The sequence below is a fragment of the Toxorhynchites rutilus genome, chromosome 1 (genome assembly GCF_029784135.1).
Source record: "Toxorhynchites rutilus septentrionalis strain SRP chromosome 1, ASM2978413v1, whole genome shotgun sequence".
In the NCBI taxonomy this organism is placed as follows: domain Eukaryota; kingdom Metazoa; phylum Arthropoda; class Insecta; order Diptera; family Culicidae; genus Toxorhynchites; species Toxorhynchites rutilus.
In genome coordinates this window covers 135,320,615-135,343,866 of record NC_073744.1, presented here as the reverse complement: position 1 = coordinate 135,343,866, position 23,252 = coordinate 135,320,615, and the positions used below count along the sequence as shown (strand labels likewise).

The 23,252-nt window shown below is 39.6% G+C and overlaps 1 protein-coding gene across 1 annotated transcript in view; it reads left to right on the top strand.

Moving 5' to 3' along the window:
* LOC129778461 (polycomb protein Pcl) overlaps window positions 1-22,935 on the top strand; it is a 34,646-nt gene extending 11,711 nt beyond the window's left edge. Inside the window, exons 4-7 of the mRNA XM_055785365.1 lie at window positions 6,485-6,853; window positions 6,912-7,147; window positions 7,206-8,001; window positions 16,317-22,935. Of these exons, the coding sequence (XP_055641340.1) occupies window positions 6,485-6,853; window positions 6,912-7,147; window positions 7,206-8,001; window positions 16,317-17,006 (2,091 nt within the window). The 3' untranslated portion in view covers window positions 17,007-22,935. The remainder of the gene's footprint in view (window positions 1-6,484; window positions 6,854-6,911; window positions 7,148-7,205; window positions 8,002-16,316) is intronic.
* Window positions 22,936-23,252: the final 317 nt, after the last annotated feature.

Genomic DNA, 23,252 nt, shown 5'->3' with positions numbered 1-23,252 from the left:
TAAACCGAATACCGAATCAAAAAATTTGCGACCCACAGTCAAGCATTGTGGGGGTCATGTTATGGTATGGGGTGCGTTTAGTGCAAGTGGTTCTGGAAACCTGACGTTTATTGAATCTACTATGGATCGATTCGTTTACGTGAACATTTTGAAGACGCATTTGAAAGCAAGTGCGTAAAAGTTGGGTCATGGATCCAATTTTCAGTTCGTTCAAGATAATGATCCACAACATTCGTCGCATCTTATCAAGGAATGGCTCCTCTACAACGTCAAGTCAACACTTCCCCGTCCTCCCCAGTCACCCGATCTCAATCCGATTGAGAATTTGTGGGACCATTTGGAGCGGAAGATCCGTGAGCACCCGATTCAGAACAAGAACCAGCTGAAGGAGGTTCTGATGCAAGAATCGCAGAAGATCTCTCCGGAAATAACACAAAAGTTGGCACTGTCTATGAAAAGACGTCTACAGAGTGTGATTGCTGCGAAAGGAGGCCATACCAAGTATTGACTTGGTACTTCCGATCGACTTGGTACGATTCTTTAAGATGTACGGACAATTTTTTGGCGTCTTTTTTTAAACAATTTTTTGTTTTTATTGTTTTTCAATAAATGGAATGAATTCTAACATGCTTTCAATTATGCATATGCATAGGGGAGTGTTTTACTATGAAACGAAATAAATATGACATTTCTGTTGATTGATTAAATATGTGTTTAACCTTATTTTTTATTAGAACAGCAATTGTACAGGCAATTTTTTGATTCACTGTAAATCGAAAGGCTAGACGTAGTCCTACGTCAAAATAACGTATTCTGAGATCGGATCTAGTCTGAATTACCCGAACGGATCTCAATTTCGCATTCTGGAATCTGATCGAGTCAAATTCAATTGGGTTGTACAAATGTGACAACCTTGCCATACATGTCGACAACGATGGCATTGAGCTTTGTGTTCCTTTGCGTAAAAGGAAAGCAATGAACGCACTTTCAAAATGGAAATTTTAAATCAAAAATAACTTTTTCGCATCGAATAGGGGAACCGCGGGTAATACGGACAGTGGGGTTTTTTTATATCTGTATTATAGTGACTTTCAACACTTTTGGCTGGTTCGTCACTTTTTACTTCCAATTTTGGAAGAATGTTGGGAGTGAGAATTGAACTCGTGATCTTCAGCGGGAGAGGTATGGATGTTACCACTACGCCAGATCGGCTCCACGGACAGTGGGGGTAATATGGACAAGTGGTTGATTTGTATAGATACATTTTGAATTTCCGATTTCTGTTAATGAGAACACCTTCTACATGTTATTCTATAATATTTGAGCCACCCTATGGCAATGAATACTGATCAAAAGTGGAAAAGGGATACAAAAACCGATAATCATACATGATTCCGCGTGTGGATGTAATTGAAGCTGCTACAATATTAAACATTTTGAATGGTTTAGCATTAAAATTCGATTGGCTGATGGTTATATTTCGGTTTGTGAGTTGACAGAGAAGCGATATTAGGTATGTACGGAAAAGTAAATTCATTTTTGAGTGGAACATTAAAATTATTGAAATAATTGTACTGATGGGGTAAAACGTACAGTTGCCAATGGGAGTGAGATGGGCTGGGAAAAGTCTGTTTAATCTATTCCTAAGGAATGCAATGCGTCTATAGACGGAAATCCAGTGCTTTCACCATTCATTCAAATTTGAATGAACGAACAGTAAAACAGTTCAGCTGCTCTGAAACTCTCACACTAACACACCGAACAACTGATGTTTGCGCTGAAGATGCCACGCGAGGGAAAAGAGCGAGAACGAATGTTTCCATGCGTATGTGCTGAAGAACTTGTACTCATAACGTTAAACAGCTGTGAGAATTTTCGGAGAGAGTCTAGCAATACTCTCTTGTCCACTGAACGTAGCCTGTAAGCTGTATAATTGGTTCGGTAGCATATGAGATTCACGGGCCGGTTTGCCGTTGAATCATTCAGATTCAGAGATGGTTACTGAGTCTGAATGCAGATATTTTTCTCTGTCCTATCAAGCGCATTCCATTTGAGCCAGCTAGAACTAATATGTTAGAACTACATGCAACCCGTGGGTCGTTTCTTTAAGTTGTGCGTTCGCTAAATGTGCCTATTTTAAATGGCTCTTAAACAGGGCGTGCGTTGACTAGGCTGCAGCCCATTTGTATATCAATAATAGGCGTCATATTCAATTCGTTCTTTTGATTTCGCTGTTCTGCAGCTCACTAAGCGAGTGGAATTCGCTAATTGGATTGAATTTCCAGCCTAGTTAGCGAACGAGTATTGTATCGACTTTTTTTTGAACATGTTCAAAAGGTGTTTCATCATAGGCTGTGAATTTACATAAAGGTAATATGATGCTCCCACTTTTTTTCCTTTGTAGTGTTTATCACTTTTTGTTTAACCGTTTGAGTACGGAGCCATTTTTTGAGCATGCAGATGAGCTTGGTTATATTTATATGAATTGAAGGATTGGTGCATTGGTTTGAAGGAAAATTCTTAAATCCACCGAAAAATGTATGAGTAATAAGCGTTAGAATCAAGATTTGTTCAATTTGTACACCCAATGTAAACACGTTGAGCCCAGCGTCGGTCCCTGGGGGATTGACAGTTACCAAATAAGAAAATAAAAATACATCTGGTTTGTTTTCGGATGTTTTACAAAATGTCGAATCCCTGACTAATTTCTATTTATACAATAAGTATCTTTGGGAGCTGGGACCGTCACTGATATTGTGAAAATGCTCTTGATACAGGCTGAATGGAATGCTCAGCAAGAACAATTCGGGGCTCAACGTGTTTTTTTTTCCAAAATATATATTTTATTAAGGCTCATATGGCGTCAGCCTAACGGGGCCGGGAGTTCAATATTTTGACAATGTTTGCTCAGACTATGTTAGTAATATGTAACCGATTACTCGCGGTTGACTCGAGGTTAGTATTACAAGTGTTCTCATAATTGGTATGTCGCAGTCTTCGATGCTCTGTACGTGTGCCCGACACGGGATACTTCCTATTGGGATGCAGCTGACCATTAATCAGCAACGCCCCCCTAGTCTGTACCCCATATCTAGCGTGCGTGTTAAAAAGTGCCAAGTCTAAAATGTTAACATAAAACGAGAGGAGCGCTAACGCGGTACACGTCCCAAAACGCTACATGGTTGGCCCCTCATTCTTAAACATTCCTATAGAAATTTCGCCGTCTCAACGTAGTGTTACTTGCGTCATTTTTTTATCAATACTTGAAATTTCTATGCCAAATAACATGCCTTGAAAGCATTCTGAGTGGTAAGCTCTAGAACACGCATGACCACAGTGCAAATCGAAGGAAATTTCTTTGACGAAAAATTTCTCCGACCAGAACGGGAATTCAGCCCGGCTTGTTAGGTGTGACGCTAACCACTCGACCACGGTTTGGTTCCTCTGAGTATTGAATTTTTCTTTTAGTTGCCATTTTTATCAAATTCCACTAAACGCATAGTCCAAACACGTGTCCAACGTTGGATTTTAATATAGAAGAATAAGAAAGTAACTCAAGCAATGTAATCTGCTGACAGAGCACAAGTAAACTTGCTTTCCGCGATAAGAGAAAAATGCTTCCGTTCAATTATCTATCCGTGCCCCACACATCATTTCATGCACCACAGCTCACCCGATGCCCGCTAAAAGAGCACATGCGACTACATTCTGTTTACAGCTGAGAGTGGATGACGTCCACTAAAAGGTATTACACGAAAAGAAGAGAGAATGAGCATTGAATGTTCCCCCTCCACGTTTAGCATTCAAACTTCGAATGTTGATGGTTCACCGACGTTGGTGGTAGTGAATCAAGGCAGTTCGCCCGGCATCACGGTGTTGGATGGTTCAAAAGGAGTATTGTTCATGAATGAATAAACGAATGAATGGCATTGGTTCATATTCAGTTCATTCAATATCCAAGCACTGCGGAAATCATATCGACAAATGTGGACCTTTTAGAAGCTGACTTGAACCAAAAGCTAAAAAGTTGGGTGTCTGTCCGTTTATACTGCTGAAAAGCATGATATCACTTTTAGGTGGATTAATTCGATTTTTTCATCATTCGACGGACATTCGTGATGAGTTCAGACCTTGGTTGAATAAAATTATTCCTCTGGCGGTAAACCTCTACGCTTCGTATATTACAAACCTATCCATATTACCCCCACTACATGTCCATATGACCCGCATCGAAAAAAAAATTTTACTTTCGGTAAAAAAGATTGAAAAACACTTTTTTGTAAAATATTTCGCCAATTAGGTAGAGAAACAGTATATTGAATTGCAAGAAGCTGCAACAATGTTTTGGGAAACATGAGTTTCCAAAGACATAATTGAAGTTCTTCTTAACATGTCCATTTTACCCCCACCTCCCCTATATGTTCTCTGTAATAATAGAACACATTTTCTGCAAGTGATGGAAACATCTTGAGCGACAATTATATCTAAGAATGATTTTATATTATTGATGAGTTTTAGTGGAAATGATGGGAAATTTACACTAAAATGTATCATATCACGAAGTAATTATTTTCATTCAAATCCAAATTTGTGCCACAAATACAGATGAATTATTTCAATGTTTGTTACGTGTCAAGGCAATGCAGCCATATTTGCACATGTCGACTGTATTTGGAACAAGCAGAATTTTAACTTGTAATAATTCTATTTTCTGCTTTCAAACTGCAGGTGGTCTTTTCCGATGCTTGATTTGGTATTTACGGCATGTGAGATGAGCCCGCCACATTACATTCAGTTTATGAAAAACTGCTTGACCCCATTCAGAACAAAGTACCAAAAAGTTTATATTTTAATACGATATCACCAGCATCTACACAGGTTCAACCCATAGACAGTTCGTAGTTGAACACAGACAGAAAATGTTCGACTGTGGTGAGCGCTCAGAATCTTCCATAATACTGAAGGTGAAGGCACTACGCACTACAGTATAAAGTGATAACAATGGCCGGATTGTATTCGTATTTCATTGAATCTGTGAATCTGGGTCAGATGGTAGGAAATCTTCCATATTATTGAAGTCAGGTAGCGGGTGGATGATCCGTTTTTTTTTGGGTAGGTTCAAACATGCGAACGGTGATGACAATGTCCTGAATATGATGCTTCAAATCGTTTTCGTTCTGTTCCGGTGCAAGAGGGGGGTAACGTAGAAAGACGTCATGTCGTTTCGGAGACGAATGAATCGTATGATTTATAGTCAAAATAGAAGTTGAAGCCATGTCGTTGTCAACCTGATCCTTTGTTGCGACCTTCAAGGAAGTAGTGTTCGAATCAGTGCGAATCAACAGCTCACGTAGATGATTCGTGATATTATTTTTTTGTCGTTTCTCGACTCGACTGGGACATTGAATCAATTTACAACTCAGCCATTTCTCATCGGAACTTTGGGTTGTTCCTCTTGGACCCGAAAGGAATTTTCCGGATTCGATCTGGCGACAAAATACAGTAAACATTCGCTAACTGAGCGAAAAGGGAAGACCAGTTATCGACATTCGCGTTTTAACTGGTCCGGCAAGCAAAACGTCAAATAAAATCGAGGGGAACTTCAATGAATTGTTTGAATCGCGTTGATCATGAAATTGGATAAACAAAGGGATTCCAATGGAAAATTCGCATTAAGTGCAACAACAGGTATATAACATAGTTTGAGGAAATTTTTTTTCTGTAATTTAATTTAATCAATGTTTCTATCATGCAAAAATTATGTCAATTTTCATAACACTTCAAATGACATTCGAATGCCCCTCACAGCAAATCTTCCATTTGAATATGGCGTCGATTGTTTACAAAATTCTGCTATTTAACAGGTCCAAGGACCAGTTAACGTTCGCCCAGTTAAAAAGCAGACCAGTTAGCGAACGATTACTGTACATGGTGGCTCCGACCGTTGGCGTGAATGGCGAATCCATCGTATGGAAGCACCTTCGATGTTGATAGCTCAGGAACTCAAGAATTTGCTCTTGAGGAAAACGGTTTGAAATGTGGCTCGTTTGGAGAATCAAACTTTGAAGAAAAAAAAACATTTGAAACTGCTAAACAGACATGGATTTATTCGCGATCTTGCACGGGTAAAGGATGGATACGGAGTGAAAATTATATTGGTAGTGTTCTTCTGTATGAACATCGGGTTATCGTGCTGGTTATAGATGTGTCATGCACCTCACATTGCATGTAGAATGGGAGGGAGTGATTTGGATGGGGATGAGGATGATTTGGATGGGGATGAGAATCTATTTCATGCAATGCTGCGAGTATAAAATTTCTAAACACAACATCTTTGTCGATTGCATATTCGGATATGATTTTGACCAATGAGCGTGCTCGGTTTATTGTGTGAAGTTTTGAGGCATCGATTGATTATCTACAAACACTTCTTGTAAATATCAAAGTACAGATTGTGTGACAAACTGAATTCATCCATCTTCAGATCGAATCGCTGACATGGGACCCCCAGCACCGGATAAACAGCGAACAGCGCTACTGCTATTGTGGACAAGATGGCGATTGGCTACGGGAGATGATTCAATGTAGCCGATGTCAACAATGGTTCCACGGGCGCTGTATTCGTAGCCTGCAGTACCCCATCTTCCTGGGGGACCGATTTTATTTTTTCATCTGCTCGATTTGCAACCATGGGCATGAGTTTGTGCGGCGTTTGGACATTAGTTGGCCGGATCTAATACATCTAACGCTGTACAATCTGATCGCACGCAACGGGAAGCGCTTCTACGACGTGACGAAGGCGATCGCTCCATACGTGGAGGATAACTGGAAGACACTGCAGTTATCCGATCAGGTAAATTAATTTGCCTCTCCAGTTTAAAATGTTTGATTATGTGTCTCTCTGGTTTCAGATGTCGAAACTGTCCCCGAACGCGAGAAAGGAAATCATGACCCAAACTCTTACCAACGACAGGATACGGTTCAAGTGCGGCACAGAAGTGAAAAAAGCGGGCACTATGTGGACCTTGCGCTCGGCTCAACCTCCGAACCCTCCTAATGTGTTACTGCAGGCGGGTCAAATTATCACCGAGCACATTCTGACGCATATGTCGAGGGAAAACAAAGTCTTCCGCTTCCTACCGAGAGTGTGAGTAACGATTTATTCCAATGCTGGTATCGATGATCATGGTTTCCCTTTCATGCAGTGCCCTGGAAAAATCTTTCGTGAACGATGCAGCCAGTAGAGAAAAAATGACCGGTGTTACGTACTGTTCTCCACTGGTATCGGAAGAGGATGACACATCGGAGATATCCGACGACACTAACCAGGACGAGGACAGTTCCGATTACGACGCTCCGGCCGGTGCTGGCACCGCGGAGCTTGCGATCGGTCGCGATGGCGGAGATCTGGTGGTGCTGAACAACGACCAGGCCCGTCTCAACAATGTTGCAATATATGCCAGTACAGGGAAAACTGTTAGTTCAAATTTAAGTGATTCATTGTTTAGTTCCAATGCCAAGGATGGCTTCCAGCTGTTCGGGACCAACAACGGGGCGGGTTCGAAACCTCAGAGCGAAACGGGAAGTGTGACGAGTGGGAATGGCAATCGACGCGCGTTCAAGTCGCGCCCGAAGAAGGCCGAAAGTGAGAAGTCGTTCGATGTGTACGACTCTTCGGATGATACCTCGAGGAACACGCTGGATTTGATTATACCTCCACCCAAAGATTTCACAGGGAAGAACAATCCCTTTCATCAGCCAGCGACGGCGGCGGTGGCCACGGCTATCGGTACGAACGGTAGCGGCCCCGCACTGCTGGTGAGAAACAACGAAACGAAAGACTTGATGCAGAAGGCTAGTACCAGTAATGTTAGTCATAGAAGTAGTAGTAACCTAGTGAACGGTGAGCTGCGTGTCGCGCGAATTGTCAAGAGGAGGCTCAGCGCTCGGGACATCATGAATGGGGCCAAGATCAAGCGGCGAAAGTTCCGGAAAAGCTCGGTAAGTGCGAAGAAACGGAAACAAATACCTTTAACTTTTTTTTTTCAAATTCGTACCAGCTCAGTTTCATTGGGCTTGGAAACAAATATCATTTATTAACACTAGGGTTAATAAAATGGGAATTGATCACTCAGGTACGGTACAGTTTTAGTGAAGTGACAATCGAGACGAAAATACATATTTCAGAGTCTGATTCAGATTACCTGGATTTGGATCCGGAGGGAATTTTGAAAATTCAAATAGACGATAAGATATTCAAAGAGGATGTTTTGCTAGTCCCAAGCGTCATTCGGTGTGTTTTTTGTGCACCGGTTCTGGTGAATCACGGAGAGCAACTACGAAATGTACAGTCTACCCAAGCTCAAGCTCATACCCGAATAGACGATAAAATATCGTCACTCGGACGATCAAACTACATGTTTAATGTCGTGAAAACCGTGGCCACAAATGCATACACTAATGCCAGAAAGTTTTTACCCGGAATAGCAATTCCGTGTTCTATCGTTTCTCGCGATGTCACGTCGATCTATGGCAGCGTACTTTTCAAGTTGATGAGATTGTTGTGTTCGTTGTATTGATGATCAATCAATAAAAATGCGAAAATAATAAAATTGAGACAGTTATCGAGCAAATTTGTGGTTCGCGAAGTACGTAGAGGAGCCACGGGTAAAACGGACAGTGGGGGTATAATGGACAGGTGGTTGATTTGTATAGTTGCATTATGAATTTCAAATTTCTGTTGATGGGAAACCCTTCTTTATACTATTCTATAATATTTGAACCATCCTATGACAATGAATATTGATCAAAAGTGGAATAGAGAAACAAAAAACCGAAAATCAAACATGATTCCGCGTGTGGATTGCGGTTTCGATATTAAGCATTTTGAGTGGTTTAATTGCAAAATTGAATTCGCTGACGGTTATATTTCAGTTTGTGAGTTGACAGAGAAGCGATATTAGGTTTGTACGGAAAAATAAATTCATTCGTAAGTGGTAAATTTAAATTATTGAAATAATTGCACTAGTGGGGTTGAAATGGACAGTCACATACATAACCACATCCAATGCATGATGAGAAGGGAAGGAAAAAATATTCAACTCATTTTATATTGCTTTCTCTTTTTGTTCTATTTCAGTTAGGCGTCGTGCAAAAATTACGTAACGTGATAAGGGGGGGGGGGGTCGAGGTTGCGTTACTTTCTATGTATTAGATATAGGAAATTGCGTTACGTAGGGGGGAGGGGGTCCAAAATTCGGATTTTTAGCGTTACGTAATTTGTGCACGACGCCTTACTGGACGCACAGACACTGAGAGAGAGCGAAATTATTTCACTCGCGAGCGATGAACTTCTACGCTTCGTATATTTTGGTGGTCCCCATGGCCTAGTGGTAAGCGTTGCGCTTGCCAAAATGGGGGCTTTGAGTTCGATTCCCGTTCGGGTCAGAAATTCTATCGTCATAGATTTTTTTTTTCTGGCTTGCACTGGTAAAGGGGAACTGTCTAGGGTGTTGTAGGACGAGCATTGGACATTGCCAGTCCCCAAGAAAAGCCACAAAAAACCCGGAAACAGCTCCTCTGAGCGAATTGACGCCGCTGTAAGCGTCTTTGCCCAGTCCAGGTGGTACTCGGGACGTTAAGAAGCAGTATCACGATGGTCCTCCTGCGAGATAGTGGGGTTGGTCGCAGGCCTTGCAAGCCGCACCACTAACACACCAAGCAACGAACGATACACAGAAAAAAAATTGTGAATCAGGCCATGTTGTTGTTGACCTGTCCATATTCCATTATACCCGCATCGATAAAAATGTTCTACTTTTCGGCTTGTTTTAATTTCAGTAAAAAATATGGAAAAACACATTTTTACAAAACATTTGGCCAGTTATTTCGAAAACCATTATATTGAACTGTAAGAAACTGCTTTTAAATTTTTGAAAACATGAGTTTTCAAAGATACAACTGAAGTTTTCCTTAACATGTCCGTCTTACCCCCATCTCCCCTACACTTGAGAGATGCAATAACTTCAGAGGGAAATGTAAAATGCATTGATCGTTTAGCCATTCTTTCGTTTACATATTTTGGAAATCCACGATAAAGTATTGAAAAGAATAAAGGATCATGCCATACGTCAGTGTTCCAACGAAGAACGCAATCTATCACAATGTTTGAATTGACCCAGTGGCGTAGCTTGGCCGGGTGACACCCGTGGCGGGTTACAAGGGTGTCACCCCTCCAAACTTATCTAAACATGTAACGTATTTATTATAATATTAGATAGCTCACTGGCAGTTACAAAATAAAAAAATAAAGCTGAGACCAACACTAATATTGTATAAGTACTGATATCTGTTAAGTGCGCTTTCGCTTTCTTGTTGTGGGCTCAACGTGTTAAACATATCTTCCCCATCGTTCACCGCAATTTTTTAATTAATTTCAACTCTGATAATCCTCTCCACAAGATGCCACTGAAACGTACACGGTTAGAAACAGTTTCAAATTCACTGTAAAATTTAGAACCGATTTATGGAAGTCCCACTTCATGATGAACTGTAACACATCCAACGCAATCTCATTAATGACATCATTAGAACTGATTCCAGCGGCCTTCAAATGACTACGGAGTCCTGGTATCTCTAGCTGCCTTTCCGAAACCTTGTACAGTAAACATTCACTAACTGGGCGAAAAGGGAAGACCACTTATCGACATTCGCGTTTTAACTGGTCCGGCATGTTAAACGTCAAATAAAATCGAGGGAAACTTCAATGAATTGTTTGATTCGCATTGTTCCTGTAATTGGATGAATAAAAGGATTCCAATGGATGTTTCGCATTGAGTGCGATAACAGGTATGACATATGATTTGAGAAAATTATTTTTCTGTAGTTTCATCAATGTTTTTGTCGTGCGAAAATAATGTCTATTCTCATAACATTTTAAATTACATTCGAATGCCCCTCATAGCAAATCTTCCATTTGAATATGGCGTAGATTGTTTACGAAATTCTGCTTTTTAACTGGTCCAAAGACCAGTTAACGTTCGCCCAGTTAAACAGCAGACCAGTTAAACCAGGACCAGTTAGCGAACGATTACTGTAGTTGCCAGTCTGTCAGATCGACTTTTTCAGTTCGCTGTCAGGTAATAAAATGATTAAATGATTACAACCCACTGTGTTTAGCTGGAAAACAATTATTAACGCCCAAAGACGAATCGATTTCTTCTCGAAAATACCCGGCACAAATAATATCTCCCTCCCTACCAATTAGAATCACCGATCGATGAACAACAACGTCATGATGTCATGATGAACGTCAACAAACGAAATTAAAACTCCTGCTTTCATCAAACAATATGGTTTCTCTGATATAGTGGAATATTATCTACACCATATCAAATCTTTCATTTTCTCCGCTATATCAAATACATAGCGCATAATGATTAATGAATGAATGTTTTAACGTCAATTTCGTTCTGAAGAGTTGTTTGTTTATTTATTGTGCTTAAATGTGATAATTTCAGCTGTCCAGTTTCTATAAGACGACTTCAAAATTCATAAGTATTATCAATTTGAAATTCAAAACGAACGGCTGATTTACATGTCAATAATTGGTAACCTTGCCATTTCGATTAATAACCTTAGAAATTCGTGTTGGAAAACTATTTACCAAATTCTGCTGAACGAATTTCTCGATATTTTTCCATTTTTCCGAAATTGCGAGCTTGAGCTTTTCAATCGTGGTGTAAAGTTTTCCCACAGTGTAGATTTTGCGTACAAGCATCCCCCCTAAAATTTTCAACAGGATTCAAGTGTGGAGAGCGAGGACAGGATTCAGTCCAAACAGGATTCAGTCCAAAAATTTGAGTTTTTGATCCTTAATCTATTGCTTAGTTTCTTTGCTGGTATGAATAGTGTTCGGATTCGGATCTAAAAATCGGTGTTCGGTCGTCGGACTTGTAGGTGTCCACAAAGGATTACCACTGGTGGTGTCCTGTCATGGATCTACAAGCTAAGTCCGGTTGGAAACAAGACACAACGTTTGAAAATAACACACTTCGGTAGTTTAACTTATTTAATAGCTCTACTTTTAATGTTGTCGATTTGAAGGTTGGAATAAGACTGAAATTTATGCATTTGCACACGCGCTCGCGTTGCTCACAGAATTGTTGTTGCAGTTGTGTGCGTTTCTGCACTCCCTAGGGGTGGGGCTTATGGTTTACGCTCATACACTCGGCGGTAGACGGAACAAATAGTAACATCGTTTTGCTGGAATGTAATTGTTTTTTGTGACGATATCCAGGCAAAAACGGTAGGAGAGAGAATTCCAGAACATATATGTAATCTTTGAATGATGTGGGAGCTATTTTGAGCCTTCCGATTGCACAGAATCCCATCCAAACCATGCACGAGTCTCCATCAAAATTCCTGGTTGAAAAATACTGTTTCTTTTTCTGTAAATCACGCCAGTACCCGTTGAAACCATCAGGACCATCCAAATTGAACTTTTTTTCGTCAGTGAAGATAACCTATACATTAAGAAACTTTTCGTTATAACAAAATGTATTTTTTGAAAACATTCTTTGCCATGACATATCTTGCCCCACTGTCGGCTTATGTGAGCTTTGCCAAAACTCAGACGTCTTCCGATGTGAAATTGTGTAAGATGAGAAGTTTTAACCTTTTAAGCCCTCTTTATGTGAGGATTTTTTAACAAAAATTTGACGAATTGTCACCCGATCAGTTAAGTAGTTGAAATATTGCTTTATTTGCACATGCGGTTTTTAGGTATTCGAAGCTGTTCTAGCTATTTCCCGCTCATCCAAATCAGAGAGCTTCGATTCACGTGGAACTCTCTGCTTCTTACCATATCCTTGAGGATTCGCCAAATAATTGAGCACTACTTGATGGAATCGTCCAATCCGACGAGAAATTTCTCTGATATCAACATTTTCTTGGTGAAATGCATCGATTTGTCTTTCTTCTTTCTCCATGAGGACTTTTCTCTTCGGCATTTGCCAGATTTAATTGATCAAAACAACTAAAACAACGGAAAATGTAACTGGTCTTATAGAAACTTGACAGTTGAAAATACAAAAACTTTCGTTTACGCTCAGCGCTTGCACACACACACATATGAAAATCATGCAGTGTATGGTAGTCACCAATACCTACACACTAGAATATAAATTGAAGCATTGTTCATTCAAACTCTCGTTCTTCGTCGACTTTTTCGGACTTTTCGCAACCAACTTATTCGTCATCGAAAGGAATAGAGAATAATCACTTGGAATTTTCTGAATACTATAAGGCGGATGCATAAGTACCTTCTAATCGTGCATCCGGCATCGTAGTTTGACACCATAGCTCCTATATGTATCCAGCTTTATTCGACTGGTGCAATGTTAATCTTCTTGGCAATCGAAACGGTGTTTACATGATGATGACGCGCTCGACGAATTTGCTTATTTTATCTCATTTTATATTATCTATACTTTACAATCCTTATGTCATGATTTCTGGAACAAAATCGACGAAACCAAATTTTACGTGACTAGTTGTTATAATGATAGGACTATAAACACTATTTAGATTTTGAGCCACCTGCATTGCATTTCCATTTTTAATCATTTTTTGATGCGCCCTAGAACAATTACTCTATATTAATAACATGCGAACATATGTGTTTTTACATAAAAATACAGATCGGACTCGATTATATATAGTCGACCTTTTTTTTCAACAATTATTTTCAAATCCTATACATAATCGAATCTCAAGAAAACAATTTTTTCATTAATGTATGAATGTCAAACATTGATAGAAAAATAGCTTTTTTGTGATTCGATTATGTATTGGATTCAAAAATGAACGTTGAAAGTGAAATTGCGATTATATATAATCGAGTTCGACCTGTATTTACTTTTAGCATCAAAGTCATATACTCGGAGAAAATTTGAAATTTCTGTTATGGCTATGATCCATATCAATAGCGGCAGATTGATTATTGAAAAAGTTGCACAGGAACAGTGCAATCTACATATTTCGATTGTATATCCGGATTAGGTGGATATGTTCCCATGTAGACTTTGTGCTTTTTGCCCTGGAATGTAGGTCTCGTGAAGAAGTAGACTATAATGAACATTCGTGTGCAGATATCCTTAATCGATGGTTAGTTCCGCAAAAAAGGCGGTTGATTATGTTGAAATTAAGAACACATTCAGCCAGAAAGATCAACCAACCCTCAGTAATGATTTCCGGGGACCTAAATGCTCTGCAGAGAAGTTAAATATGGTTATAAGAAAATTGATCGGAAACGAGGAAAATCCATCAATTAACTAATTCATGAAAAATACAAGGAAGCATTTGAACGGGAGCTCCAGCCTTTGTGACTTTAATCTAGGTCCGAACATGTTGATAATCCTTTCCTGCCAATTTTTCGATTCAAATCTAGCGAGTAAGTCGCTCAATGAGCATCGTGAAATAGGTGGTAGTAAATTAAGTAATATGCGTTTTACAAAAACTCTTGTTCATGGAATCGCTTGCCACACTGTTTCACATGGTTCATGTTAGTTCTGTTAAAAATTTCGCTAGTAGAAAGAATATTTAATCATCTACAAGATCGCCGATTGATGATAAATCCGCTTCTGCTGCATAGAAACTACGAATGTAAACAAACGATGTGTGCCCAACACATGCTTTGCATGTATGTGTAGCAAGAGCCCTATTCCGAGATATGTTGCTGTTTGTAGTTGTGTCACAACACATTGCATTTTCGAAAAAGAAGGAGTGGATTGGACAGGAATAAAAATTGAGATAGATAAAGGAGATTATTTTATTGGACTAGTGATCCCCGATTTTTGAAATTAATCGTTCATCAGCTAATCGAATAGTTTTCAGCAGTTCGTTATTCGATACGATTAATCGACCCAAATAATCGATTAATCGATTAATCGCAATACTGAGAGAAATAATCCGTCAGACTAATATTTCTCGTTTGCTAGAAAGCCATATGGAATCAAAAATATGTTAATTCCACCTGAAAATCAATTATTATCCTTTACGCTCCCCTAAAGTCGTAAAGAATGCTCAATTCGCGTTGACGGCATTGAGCTTCGTTTATGAACTTAAGGGAGCGTTAAAGATAATGATTGATTTTCAGGATAATGTGCGATTCACATAGCACGTTACGGAGAAGAACGTCTACGTTCCGTCAACGTCTCCACCAATTCACACATGCAGTCAATGCTTCCACCAGCACCGTCACGTCAAATGCTAAACGAATGATTTATTTAATTTTATTCATGGTGTCGCCACCTACAACAATTTTAAATTGCAATGCCCTCTTTCAAATCAGCATGCCTAGAATCAGTTCTAAATTTTAAAAAATTCAATGAATGATTCTCATTGAATTTTTCAAAATTCAATTCAATTATTTAAATGCTTATACCCCGTAGTCCGACCCTTATGCAATAATAATAATAAATAGAATAATTCTTTCAACTAGTCGCGAATGATTTTCACTCCGAAATTTGGAACTAAGAGATATGTTGGCATAAAAAGTACAGTAAGTTACTTGTAAAGCGATATGCTGAGGCGCCACTCAGTGTCGCATTGGAGTCGGTTTTGACCAGTAATAGGACCTTTGCGACTGGTGGCGACTTTCAATGTGGGGCCATAATTTGGGCCCCGAACTCAATGTTTACAAAAATGTCCAACTAGAGGTAAAAATGTCTAATTAAACGTGTTGCATCACAGATCTGTTCAATTAGCTTAATGTCGATGTAGATGTAAATTACTTTACAATCAAATCAAAACAAAAGCCGAGACACAAAGCCCAGACAAAAACCAAACGAGCCGTCCGTCTCCGTCATTATTCTTTTGTATAAACCCTGCCGGTCGTTTTCGTTGAACGTATGCTGACGGGTCGTTACGTTGCTGGTGTATGTGAATGTTTTCATGAGAATTGCATGGTAGAATCATTGACGTATCGTGACGTGACGGGACGTGAACGTGACGTGTATGTTGTATGTGAATCGCACTTAAAACTGCAACGGCCGTACGTTTTTTTCTCTCAGCGTTTGGATCGATTAATCGACGTAAATTATTCGTTCGCTTCGATTATTGGTTGTGCAGTATTCGTTCGATTAATAATCGATTTCTGTAGGAAGTATTCGATTAATCGATTAATCGAACGATTATCGGGGATCACTATATTGGACATTTGCTTTTCATACGCACTTGTCGGTCACGACGAATATTTTTCTTTTTTTTTCACCTCATGTTAATAATACAGTATTAACAATTGATTTGTTTTTCAGGTAATCGGTACCACCATAGCTGCAATTCCTCCTCCGGGCTCGCATTCGGTGGCAAGTCAGCCATCATCCAGCCTGATTGCGACCCTGTTCTCCCAGCCGGTGGACAACGGAGGTTGGACCAGCCAGATCTCCTTGAGCCATCTGCTGCCCTCAACGTCCTCCTCAGGAAGCAGTACACCTGCGAGCTGTTCGTATCCCCCCACCAGTATACAGCCAAATTCTATGGTTCCTCAAGCACTGCCAAACTTACTGACAACAAGTACAACCTCATCGTCATCTTCCTCTGCCTGCTCGGTGCAGACGGCACCATCCCAGCCAGGGCTAGTACCCAAACGTAGTCCCGCCCACGGACGTCGACTTCGGCAGCGACAGGAGCGAAACTACGCCGAATCAACGAGAAAAACGAGCTCAACCTCGGCGGTCGCTGTCACTGCCAATGACTCTCCGGTGAAAGTTGAACTCCCAGTCTGCCTGGATGGTTCGGCCACCAGCGCCACCACTGCTACTGCTGTTGTTGCTACCACTACCTCCACCGGCTCTGATCTCCAGTCGTCGCTGAATTTGTACTTTGGCGCAACCCACCGTATCATGAGCGGCGAAAAGTTTGTCGTCAAAGGCAAACGGGTGTCGCTCTCCGGCAAGGTACAGTATTTGATCGAGTGGGAAGGCTGTCCGACACAGATTATGTAAGATGCTCTGCGGAGACGCGTAGTGTTTTTTACTTGAAGGTTCGATCACATTCGATCGAATAGCAGAACGCAGGTTGCCAATGTTTGAACAGCATTCCACAAACCATATGTTTTGGCAAGGATAAGGTGTCAGGAATTGGGGCTCATCTATGGTAAAAAACTCCTCAGTTCGTAAACTACGAACATTTGAATTCAAATTTGTAGTTGAGAACGTTCAACTATCTTTACTATTGTATCACCACCTGGTCGTGGTTTGTTAATTAAATTTTAATATTGTTTATTGATTTCATTCAAATTACACATTGTTTCCCTTCCGCTCAAAGCGAATTAGTATGTGGGGTAATATTCTCTGTATTTATTACACCACATTTGGTTCATTCTAGTAAGAATTACAACAAACATTAAAACAGTAGTTCAAAGACAACTACGATTATCTTTATGAACGTATTGTCTTTATTTAGTTTTAAGATTGAAATTTTATGAATAAATATTGGCTTAGAAAATCATATTTCATCTGAAACAAAAAAAAATGATGCCTGGGTTTTTGCTCCTCGGCATGCCTCTTAACCTCTCCTGACACAATTGCCACCAAAATTTTATGCTCGGGGGACTCCGAATCCAAACAGCAAAATAGCAAACAAATGAGGTACGAAATCAGGAATAAAACGCTAACATTTTTGTATAAATGAACTTATCGTCAATGCAGCGAAGCAAACATAAAGCTAGAGGAAAGAACAACTCGATATTTTTATATTTAATTTTAGTAAACACAACTACCCACAAACCAATCGGTTTGCGATGAGGTACAATAAATATCTCCTGTTATGAATGTGCAACGTAACAGACACTGACATACTGGATTATTTTCACACTTTTCAACTAAGAAACTGCCAAAAGTTACTATCCTAGTGTACTACTAACAACCGATACACATCGGTAAGAATGATTCCCGAAAAAATCGCCCCGGAAAACAACTGCAACAGAAACAACCGCCCAAAAAAAAAAATGGAAGGTCACAAGTAGGCTAGAAATATGTTGATGCGGAAAAACATCATGGGTATATAGCAGTGGCATCGAGTGAAACTTTCGCCCCCAGGTGCGGAAGAGTTGATTTGCACCCCCGGGCAGAAAAGTAGAAACATTCGTACCCAGGGCGGAAGAGTCGGTGTCGCATCCCGGTACTTAGAAAAGGGGAATCAATCATATTTATTCATTAATTCTACACCCCTAAAACCGTATACCCGGGGGCACTACGGAACAAAATGGGTAACCACATGGCACATGTGGCGTTAGCCTGACGGGGCCGGGAGTCCAATATTTTGACAATTTTTTTTGTCTTACAACTATGTTAGTAATATGTAACCGATTACTCGCGGTTGGCTCGAGATTAGTATTACAAGTGTTCTCATAATTGGTATGTTGCAGTCTTCGATGCACTGTACGTGTGCCCGACACGGGATACTTCCTATTGGGATGCAGCTGACCATTAATTAGCAACGCCCCTCTAGTCTGTACCCCATATCTAGCGTGGTGCGTCTTTCTCGACTTGAGGAATCCAGGATAGAATGGTCACTAGCCGGCGCAATCATCAGCTCGTGTAGAGTTGTCATGAGCGGTACAACCTTTGGCTCTTGTTGAATAATCAGTGGACTGCACAACCTTCGGCCCGTGCATCTGTAAAGAGTGTGTGTATGTATTGCCGCGACTAAGTAAAAGTTTATCGATCGGATAGGAGGGATATGAAACGGGGACACAACGAAGATATACGATGTTAGTTGATTCAATCATTTAAGCATGTTTTCGCTAGGAAATTACGTACCGTAATTCTACCATATCTGCACAGTTAAGTTTTTTCAAAGTATAAACCATTCTGTAAACAAAATATATCCACATACCACGTGGAAAGAAAAAGCACGATTTTGGACACCCAGTCTCCTTCCGTGGACAAGCGTGGGCAATGACTATATCCTTCTCCCTGTTAACCACGTGGACATTCTCTCATTTTTCTTCGTTTGACAGGAAATGAATTATAAACGCTCGAATGAGGGATCGACTCCTTCTCGAAACACCCAGCGCAAATAATACTCCCTCTCCAACCTCCGACAATTGGAATCATCAGCCGATAGCGACATTTGTGGGCATTCGATAATAGAACTGCTTTTTTACCAAAAAAATGCGGCTCCGTTCAGTCCCGCGGCAGAAAAGAAATGATATTGGGAGAAAAGAGCATAGTGCTGGGCGAGCTAGCGAAACCATTCTCATGTCACTTCGCAATCACAATTAAATGGATTTCTTTCTCTTCTTCTTCTTGTTGAATTATAGAGACTTTAATCGTTTGTAGTTCATTCGTCTCTATCCCTGAGAAGCGCCCTTGAGGGCAGCCTCAATTCAAACTTTTTTTTCCTGCCTTGACAAAGACACTTCATTGTCGTTCGACGCTCCTCAGCAAACCGTGTCCGTTTCAGCAAACATCAAACGACGTGAAATGGATTTCCGAGCGGGCACCAGCTTATGTACACATTTGTGATTTCATCAGCCTGTTTCAAAGCAAAAATCTATTGAAACAAGTTTACGGGTCAATGATTAATGAGCATATAAAATTTGCACATTTTATCTTTTGAATAAAATGACTTCCTTCAGCTGGAAAAGAATTATTAACACTCAAAGAGGAGTCGATTTTTCCTCGAAAATACCCAGCACAAATAATACCCCCTCCCCGCCAATTAGAATCATCGATCGATTGTGACATTCGTCAACAAATTATATTGAAACTCTAGCTTTCATCAAACTATTTCTTTGATATGGTGAAATATTCACCCTTATTCTGTATTTCGATCGATTCGAAACATTTCGAACGGCTTGATAAAATTCTACTCTGTATTCCGTTCGAGTGATTTTTGAATTTCATTCGATCTGTTTCTCTTCGAACTTTAAATGGGCAAAACGTTCGAAATAGGGAATGCGAAGTTATAATTCGAACGAAATGGAAATCCGTTGGAATACAGAATAGGGCTGATTATCTACACTCTTTCGAACATTTAATTTCTTCGGTATCAAATCCATAGCCAATGTCACCATTTGTAAACAATCTGTATCGAATTGTCGTTCGTTTTTCACTAAAACAATTTTCCGAATCAATAAATAACAATCATATGGATCTTAGACATTTTATCTCTCGAATTCAATGATTTTCATACAACTTCGTTCAGCCACCAAAGAGTTAATAACGTTCAAAACCTTGCACTCCAAGTGACGAGAGACGCTCTCGTTTTCGAAACATTCAATTTACACCTCGGTAAATAAATGAAAGACGTAGTCCTTCGTCAAAATGGAACTAGGGGTGGACGATATATGAGATACAACCACAAGGATGACGTAGGAATACCGTTGGGTTAGTATTCATTTGTCTAAAGTTGCAACTGAATTCATTCTCAATGAAAAGATATTTGGAAGGATTGCCGAAAAGTGCAATTTGTTTTCTATGCATCTTTCGTGCATATTCTGCGAATGAATTCAGGTGTGAAAAATTTTATACATCCGTTAACACGGTTGCAAAATCAGTTCACTATCTAGGAAAAATGAATAGACGGTTTTAGCAAAACGTAGATATATATTTTTTGTAAACTTGACTAAATGCCAATGCTTTAGGAAATTATCAAGAATAACAATACAAGCAATCGATTTTACATGAAATTCTATGTGAACAACTGTGTTAATAATATTGACTCTTATGACTAGCTTGACAAAATTTCAGCAACTTAGTCAAAATGTTGAAGTTGAAGTGTACATTTTAATTATTTATTTGTCCTCAGACTCCAAAGCTGTCAAACGTACATGTAACCAGTGTTGCCATACGTACACATTTATCTTGAAAGGTACAGATTTTTTCGTCACAACAGAAATCTTGGCAATCTATCATTTCAGATTTGTTGTTGTACTAGTACGCAAAACATCAGTTGGTGCTGGCAATTTGTTGATCTGAAGTGAAAAATATCGAAAAAAAAAAGATATTTGAGTGAATCAGAACAAAGAGTTCTTCGTTAACTGAAGAAAACTAGTATGAGTAACCGGGAAATAGGAGTAGAGTAAACAGCTCTGAAACATCGATTCGAAATGTGCTGAAGAAAGATGAAAAATATGGTGTTAATGAGAAAACTAAGAGGAATACCAAAATAAGATATCGTGACAGAAATCGAATTCTGGAGCTGGCCGGAACTGGGAATTCCAACTTTGTACAAATTTGACAGTTGTTTTTATAGATTTTGTTTGAAAAAACATCCGGTCGTATTACCCCAAGCTGGTATGCCCATTCTGTCCCGTACATTCACGCTCGCTAAAGCTCGATCGGACCTTGCTAAATAATCGTAACCTATGTTTCAACCTAACCGGACAATCAGTAGAACACAGGTTTGCGTGCGAGAGACCGCCGCTTCCGTTGGCGGGTCGGCGGCGACGAGGATCGCGTCCTCTTAGGGGCTTGAGTCACCTGAAGTCAAAGTACCTCAGAATAAATTTCGAAAAACAAGAACGAAAGATAAATTTATAATAATATCGAAAATAGAAATCACGTTTTTTTCTGTGAGGCGTTCATATCCATGATGTTTTCACCGCACCACAATATTTCTAACCTACTTATGACATTACCCTTTTTTTCTGGGCGGTTGTTTCTGTTGAAGTTGTTTTCAGGTGCAGTTTTTTTTCCGGACACGGTAAGAATATGTGTTGTCTTTCGCCGCGAGTATATTTTTAATTGACGTTAGACTCAGAACACGCACTTATCCTAATTAATTTTTTCACTTCGTTCTGTTCACCTAATCATCTTTTTTTTTTGTTCGGTTCAATACACATTCTGCTGCAAACACTCAGTTTACAAACGACGTGATAAGTGAGATGAACACAAGTAGAGGAAAAGTCTGCGCTGCCACAGTATAACCACAAACAAACAAAAAGCGTTTAAGAAACTGAACACTGCCGATATCGTGTGATAAAACTATTGAATATTTTGTGAACCACGTTGGAAGTAGACTAAAACAAATTAGAGAAAGCATTGAGAGACGCCCAAGAAGAATCTGTCGAAACACATTTTTTAACCATATTAACTATAATCGGATAATCGCCGGATGTTCAATGTCTTATTCGAAATTGGCTTCGTGTGTGATGTATGATTTTCGATGTTGAGACCCAATAAACCACCAAGACAACACCCAGCGAATAGAACACTGATCCTCAATGATGCTGAGCTCCTTTGCTCTGTCCTCAACAATTCGAACTTTATCGGGTCTTGCATTTTTAGCGAAATTGTGTGAACTCATTCATTTTGTTTCTATGTTTGAAGCAGTAGTGTAAATAGTCAAGATTCTATGCAAATGGCACATTAGCTAAGGGGTCGGCCTGGTGGTGAAACGCCACAAGGTTGGAGTAAAACAAATCGAGAAAGCACTGATAACACTAAATTAGTTGTTTAAATTATTGTCATCGTAGCGCCTAGGTTCTAAACTTAAGCCCTCCCTATTTTATATTCCTACATTCTAGATTCTGTTGAAAGCTATATATGTATATGAAGAAATTTTGTTGACTCTAAGTTATAGAATTTTAGTTTAGTGTATAACCTAAAACCTCCTTTTGAATTTTTACGCGAGAGATGGAAGCAAAATAGTTAGAAAGAGAGCGCGGAGAAAAAGAGAACGAGAACAAGCAGATAATAATCATAAATTTTAAACGGTTCTACTAGATGTGTAACACTATCAATTAAATAATCAAAGAAAACAACAAATGAACGATTCGAACCGGAATCGATAAACTATGAATGTATTGTAAATTATGGTAAAAATTATTCAACTATAACAAACTATTGTCTCTGGGTGAGCAAAAGATCCACAACCGAGTGGTGACAGTGGTCTACAATAAAGTGGGAAAGCATGAAAAATGAATACTGAAGCCTAAGGTTACGAGTGTCTACAGTAGTGAATATCACGTACTCAATTGTTGCACTTATCTTAGACTTTGTTCTGACGATTCTGTCTGTTCTTATTACCCCTTTACTTAAACTTTTCCGTACTTGAGATTTATTGATTCGTTCTATGATAGAGTTGTACTGTTCGTAGTTGCTCTCCGTGATTGACCTGAACCAGCGAAATTGCACAAAGAACACACCTAATGACGCTTGGGAGTAGCAAACCACTCTCAATGTGCAAGTTTCGATGATTCGAACTTCAATTAGTCAAAAACTACTATCACTGGGGAAGGG